The sequence below is a fragment of the Condylostylus longicornis genome, unplaced genomic scaffold (assembly GCF_029603195.1).
Source record: "Condylostylus longicornis isolate FDR11 unplaced genomic scaffold, ASM2960319v2 ptg000430l, whole genome shotgun sequence".
In the NCBI taxonomy this organism is placed as follows: Eukaryota; Metazoa; Arthropoda; class Insecta; order Diptera; family Dolichopodidae; genus Condylostylus; species Condylostylus longicornis.
Window position 1 is genome coordinate 10,963 of NW_026578389.1, and position 7,260 is coordinate 18,222.

Genomic DNA, 7,260 nt, shown 5'->3' on the forward strand with positions numbered 1-7,260 from the left:
TACTTGAGCCTGACGCGTTGCCTCCTTCGATTTCTTCTTCCCAGATTGTCCCACAACACGAAGTAGACCTGAAAGACCTCCCAAGACTCGCTGGGAAAATCCTTCAACTGCAGCGATCAGAAAGCGAAGGTCTCGTTTTGGTAAATCGCTCTGTATGACTTTCAGGCCGACCTTGAGTTGTCATGCAGAGTTCAAATTGTTCAGGTCTGGTGCTGAAATAGTCAAGGTGTAGAATCACCGTTAAAAGTTCTACGACCTCCGAAACGACGCTTCATCAGAAAATCGACATCTCAACTCCGATATGCTTTGAACTCCAAAAAAACGATGAAAGACGATCAGAATAAACTTTCACCTCCTGAGAGGCAACCCAGCAGAGATATCAGTTGGGCCAGCACACCCTCTCAGAAGGCTTCTCATGTTCATCACACTCTAGCTCATCGACTTCTTGCCACTTCACCGTCATTCAATGACGGATCGCCGAAACTTTATCACGATGGATCTGCTTGGAATATTTCCGACTATCCAGATAACAACACTCAGGAAATTGTCGAGCGATTGAGTCGCTCACAATACAGTTTAAAAGAATTAGTTCAACTTGCGCGTGAATCAGATCCAGAGGGATTTGCACGAGCACAAAATACAGTTGCATCAGAAAAACCGGCTGGAAAAAATAAATGGAGCACAACAGCACTTGAAGAACTTGTTAAGGAGTTTGATTCTGATATTCGAAATGGACTGACGGATCAACAAGTTATGGAAAATCGCGAAAAATATGGTCCAAATATTCTAGATAAAGAGAGGCGTGTCCCAATTTGGAAACTTTTCTTGGAGCAATTCACAAGCCCGGTTGTCATTCTTCTTCTGATCGCCGCAGTCGTTTCTCTAGCGTTCCAAAATTGGATTGAAGGCGCAGCAATTTTGATAATTATTTCGATCAATGCTTGTTTGGCGACGTATATGGAAAAATCAGCTGGAGACGCCTTGGCAAAGTTGGCGTCTCTGGCAGCTCCTCATTGCAAGGTCTTGAGGAACGGCGATTTTGTCGAAATTGATGCAATCGATCTTGTCCCAGGAGACATTGTGAAGCTCGACACTGGAGACTCAGTTCCTGCGGACATGCGATGCATTCAGGTATCAGAACTCAAAGCAAATGAAGCAATTCTCACTGGTGGGCAACTCGGTGGTGCATGATTTGTAGTTTCACTTGCAGGTGAATCTGAGGATGTTAAGAAAACTCTTTTACCAAAAGACGAACAGACCCCCGTTTGCAACAAATTTGTGCTTCGCGTCAACGTCAGTAACTAATGGGAATTCCCTCAACTTGGTCTACGCAACTGGCATGGATACTCAAGTTGGAAAAATAGCTGAACAACTTGCACGAGAGACGAAGGGAGGTTCAAAATTAACTCCGATGCAACGAGGATTGAATCGTTTAGGAGGTTTAATTGCCGTTATTGCAATCGCTGTCTTGGTTGTTATTGTTGTTATCGCGATTCTAACAAATTATACAGATCCTTCACATCCCGACGCCAATCCTGTTTTATCTGTCAGTCAATCATGAAATCTTATTATGTTTCGCTATTTCGTTTATTTTTATTCTCAGATCATTCTCGTTGCTGTTGGTTTCTGTGTGTCTTCAATTCCGGAGGGTCTCCCCATGGTTGTCACAATTTGTCTGTCCCTCGGCTGCAAAGATATGGTCGCTCGTAATGCAAACGTCCGAAAATTGCCCGCCGTTGAAACGCTTGGATCGTGCACAGTAATTTGTTCCGATAAAACGGGAACGTTGACCGAAGGAAAGATGACTGCGATCAAACTCGCTGTTGTCGGGAGAGGAATCGGATCAAATGAGAAAACGCCTCTTGGAGAGGTTTTCGGATTCTACCCTACGAAGGGATTTCAGCCCCACGGAGGGATTTTTTTAGATTCAGATCTGACGGAAGACGTTTGTAAAAAAATTGTCGCGAGGTGGGATCCAACTGAATTGCACAGCTACGACGATATTGCGAAAGACTATGGGAATCCTAAAACTGATCTGATTGGTGGACATGTAAGCAGATAGTGAACATCGATGTATTCGAGTGAGGATTGCAGATGGTGCGGGCGACATGCCTGTCAGGATTTCTCAATTCGACGACTGCTACTCTTACCAAGGACAAAGAGACTGGGCAGTGGATATCGAAAGGAAATATGTCGGAGGGTGCCGTAATCGTTGCAGCTGCGAAGTCTCGCTGGTCGTCAATGGAAGCCCTCGGTCAAGATGGTCTGTCATTGTATCAACCAATCCGAGAATTAGAAGTTCCCTTCAATTCGAGTCGTAAAATGATGGCAACGATCCATCGACTTCAACAAGAGAATTATTTTGATCGCATATTTATTGGGAAGGGCGGGACTTGTTTCTCTCATGTTGCTGTTGTTAAGGGCGCACCAGATCGAGTCACACAAGTGAGTTGATGTGTTTTGGTCTGCTGCACTTGACGTTCTCTCAGAATGTGAAATATTTGGTTAAAAAACGCGAATGATTCAAGAGTTGAAATCGATTGGGAGTCTTCATCGATTTCTGATGATGAACTATTAAACATTCTGTCTTTCAACGAGATGATGTCCGCGGATGCCCTGCGGGTTCTTGCGTTTACTTTCGTTCCCTTGACAGCCGGAGATGTCGGTGCCCTGCGCTCGATGGAAGAGGCTGATCAGCGTTTGAGTTTCATGTTGAAGGGGTCCTGTGGTGATGCTTGGGCTCATGGGGTCGCTAGATCCCCCCCGTGTGGGAGTCAAGGAGGCAATCGAACAATGCAACGGTGCTGGCGTGAAAGTCATCATGATAACTGGAGACCAGAAACCAACAGCAGCAGCGATCGGGAGATCGATTGGGCTCATTGAAGGGTGCGGTGTTCGTGTGGTTGTTCCGTGGTTGTTCCGTGGTTGTTCCGTGGTTGTTCCGTGGTTGTTCCGTGGTTGTTCCGTGGTTGTTCCGTGGTTGTTCCGTGGTTGTTCCGTGGTTGTTCCGTGGTTGTTCCGTGGTTGTTCCGTGGTTGTGCAGTCTTAAATTGTTTTTGTCATCAGCGATCGGACCGCTGAAGATTCAGAAGTTGTCGTCTGCGCATGTTTGCATGAAGATAGAGATGCTTCGAAACCGCATTTGCCTGAAAATGAACTTGACGAAATCACGAAAAAGATTCGGATATTCTCTCGAGCTCAACCGGAAGATAAAATAGCAATCGTGAATTCGCTGGCCCGCCAAGGTGAAATTGTTGCAATGACTGGCGATGGTGTCAACGACGCCCCTGCATTGAAAGCCGCTCATATTGGAATTGCTATGGGCATCACTGGAACTGATGTCGCAAAGGGAGCAGCAGAGATGGTTCTGATGGATGATAACTTCTGCACAATTGTTTCCGCTGTTGAAGAAGGTATGAATAGTTGTTTGTGATGGAAAATATGTCGCTGCTGTATTTTGCAGGTCGGAAAATTTATACGAATATTCAGAAGTTTGTTTGCTTCTTATTGGGAACGAATATTGGGGAGATTATGTATCTGACAATTGCTATTGCGGCGGGAATGAAAATGCCTGTTGAAGCACTTCAGATTCTGTTCTTGAATTTGATGTCCGATGGTTGCCCTGCTGTTGCGCTTGCACGAGAACCTGCGGATGGAGATATCATGAACGTGAGTGAAGCTGTTTCCGTCTTATTAGTAAACTCTCTTATTAGCAACCGCCACGCAATCCCAAAGAACATCTTATGACGAAAGACTGGTGGATATACGGAAACATTCCTCACACAATATTCGAGGCGGCTGCCGTCATCGGGTGTCTTGTTTTCGCAATGTACTTGTCGACTGGTGGGATCCCACGTCTCGATTCCGTCCCACTTCTCTTCTCTAGGTGCAATTTTGGTGAAGGACATCAACGCCCAATGCTTGACCACGTCGACAGATACTGAGAAGAACATAAGATATTATTGTCAGTCTGCTGAATATGTTCCGTCTTTTAGCGCCCCTTTTGGTCAACCTGGAGGCTTCTACACATCAATCGATTATTTTGATATACATCAGAATTCATTTATTCAATTGTTAAAAGTGAAACAAGGAAACCCTTCAGAGAAGCTATCGGCCTGCAGATTTTGGAATTGATACTGTAAGAACGAGAAATCTGTTGTTTGGTTAAAATTCTCTATTTAGGGATGCGACGGCTGGTGTGTTCCGTCGAAGCAGCAGGTTCCATCCAAGTACGAATGGGTGAATGCCCGCGGATCGACAATTGCTACGACGCAAACATTCATCACTGCAGTCTATTGCGAGATGCTTCGTGCGTATACTGTTCGTTCGTGGGAATTCTTTCTCTTTGTTTTTAATCGAAATCCTTGGATGCATCTCGCATGCTCTCTCTCCGCGGCTTCTACTTTGTTGATTACAATTATTCCTGGGCTCCGATCAATTTTCGCTGTCACTCCCAATAGCGTGGTGGTGAGACGATAAGCATCGATGGCTAGACAAGCATGTACTGAGGCTGTCTGTCCTTTCCAGGCAATACGCTTTTGCGATCAGTTGGGCTGTCCTAAATCTAATACTAGACGAACTTCTTCCTAAACCTCTGTACAGAGCTGTCTTAGGTACGCATCGTCCTGGTGTTGTTTCATAGTGACGGAATTTCAGACGACGGAAAGCACGTGCTCGGGAATCAGTCGAAATGTCCGTCAACGCCCAACGAAGCAAAACAGTTGACATCACTGCGACACCAAGAGGCTCACGAGGGACTGCATCGTCACCATAACCGCACTCTTTGGTTTTTTTCATGTTCTATGATGTACAGTCTTGTGTATGGGGAGAGATTTTGTGTCCTGTATTCAAACAGTCAACTCTACTGGTCCTTATGAGAAACAATTACGAGAGTGTGTCCCCAATCGGATTTTCTTAGAAGAATCTATAGAGAGGCCGATGACAGTTTAATCCTTGGAGACGAAGTGCGTCGTGTATTCGATGATGAAGGTCGAGAAGAGGAAGAAGGAACGATTACCCAACAGTTAAACGCTCCAATGGGGGAAAATCAACACGTAGAGATGCCTGGAGAAAGTTCTTCGAGTTCTACTCCGAACGACTTCAAAAAATTGCGATGGCCAGTGGAAGTGCGAAGAAACACTTCGCTTCTGGCTTCATTGCTAGAATCCATAGCGGCAACTTCACGGCTGTGTGTCCCAAAGTTTGTTCCGCTGAATGTTGATGAGCGTTCTTATCAGCGAATAGAACCAACTCCGATGAATTTCATCCAAACCGTTGAGGAACCAATTCAAAACGGTCGAATTCTACGCCGAAAAGGAAGATTTCGGTCAAAGGGACAAGCATTGGAATTGGTCATTGTTCGTGTAAGTATTTTCGTTTATTCTTGGAATGTTCAAATTCTATCGTCATTTCAAATCATCTCTCATATTTTGTATCTTCAGGGGTCTTCGTTGTCAATTTACAATGAATCTAGAATTGAACGTCTTCATCATCAAATTTTGGATGGCTCTCTTCTTGATCTTGAAGTAATTCTTGAAATTGATTCCAGAAAATGCGTTCTTCATTCTTCAGGTCATTCCATCTGAAATTTGCGACAATCTCTCTTATGAATCCATCCAACACGATGTTCCATTGTGTCCCTCATGCATGGATGGTTTGTTATGTCTCACAAATGAAAGTCGTCTTTGTTTACTTCGTTGGAATTCTGAAGTAAATCGTTTTCTGTTGAATCTTGATTATGGAAGTATAGCATCAAATCGAATTCCATCCCTATACTTCGATCTCTATAATCAATCGCAACCCAATCGACATCCGGCTTCATTCAATCTTCTCTTTCCCACTCTCCTACCAGCAATAACGCCAATACCACATTATTCCTTACAGCAAACACTTCTCATTCAGAACCTCAAGTTGTTCATCAGTGGAAGCAAACAACTAATGGAGCCCGTAAATCTTTCGATGTTCACTTTCCTCTCAATTCACTTCATTCGCCACTCGTTGCTGTTGCTTGTCATCTTGATTGCGTCTTTGTTGGAAAACTTGGAAGTCCAGCCTCACCAGAAACTCTCAATGAAAGATTGTCTCTACTGGGTCTTCTTCATGTCTTTAAGGAAAAACGGGCGCGTGTCGCAGCACATCAGGAATTTGAATCCAATGAAAAATGTCGTGAATTTCTTGAACGTCTTAATCGTCATCTTGATCGGACTGTTCCGTCTGAATCACCAGCCTCGTATGTCGATCGTACTATCGCAAATATATTCAGCGGCAATTCTCCAATTGAAAGAGTTCTACGAGTTCTTGCTGAAGATGCTCAACTTCGGGTATCCACTGTCCCAACATCACCTCCATCGAATGAGCTGCGAGTCCACGTTGACAACAGAGAGGATCCGAATGACGTAAGGCTTTCTTAATTGATTGCACGTGGCTAGTATTGATGGATTTTCTGCTGCTTCGGAATTTCTTCTGTCTTGGATCAGAATTTAGGTCAATCTCTCGTTGCTCATGATATTAACGCCCAACTCGGTTTAGTTACATTTGGGGTTCCTCCCCCATTTGTCGGATTACTTCTTTCCTGTCCTGGTGATGTCATCGCCATCCAATGGATCGAGAGCGCGAACGACTCAATAGCGACTTTATCTGCTCTTTGCGTGAAACAAGAGTGAGTATTAATGCATCATTCTATAGTTATGATGACTCGCTCAACAGAAGCACCTCTAAGACATTTTCCAGCAGCCAACTCGTCATATTCAGAGTTCCTCTGAAATCGAGTTGGGCATCTCATCCCGATTGGCCAAATGAATGTCGAGAGCCTTGGGAGTCTGCCGTTCCGTCAATTCTCTTTCCAGATATCATTTCAGAAGTCCCACTTTTCTCTACAGCAATTGTTCCCATTAAAAAGAAAAAAGGACAGTTTCTGATCGTTGGGGTAATTCAAGTTGTGGATAAAACGAACTTCTTATTGTTTCCATTTTTCGACTGTTTTGTGTCAATTCAGTTTTCTACCAACTTTTTGTTTCTTTTTTCAGACAAAGGGAATTCTGAGTTTCCATTTTGACGACGCAGCCTCGCAATTAATCCTACTTGGCGTGTTCCAGCCTTCGTTTGATTCAACATCCGATATTCAGTTGGCCGTAGAGTCCGCGCACCCTGCCGCCCTGTTCCATCAGGCCATTGTAGCTCAGCTCGATCGCCAGGCGTTTGGTTTCCCCAGCAGGCCACTTCCAGCAGCAGCAAAGGCTTGTTTTCCGAAGCTCTTTCTTC

The 7,260-nt window shown here is 44.5% G+C and overlaps 1 protein-coding gene across 1 annotated transcript; it reads left to right on the forward strand.

The window, feature by feature from the left end:
• The first annotated feature begins 324 nt into the window (after positions 1-324).
• On the forward strand, positions 325-4,134 carry LOC129617162 (calcium-transporting ATPase lmo0841-like). The gene is given in 12 exon segments (XM_055532538.1): positions 325-1,168; positions 1,211-1,260; positions 1,262-1,546; positions 1,604-2,042; positions 2,087-2,445; positions 2,490-2,513; positions 2,515-2,714; positions 2,716-2,886; positions 3,067-3,413; positions 3,464-3,669; positions 3,714-3,829; positions 3,996-4,134. Coding segments are annotated over 12 exon segments (3,180 nt in total).
• Positions 4,135-7,260: the final 3,126 nt, after the last annotated feature.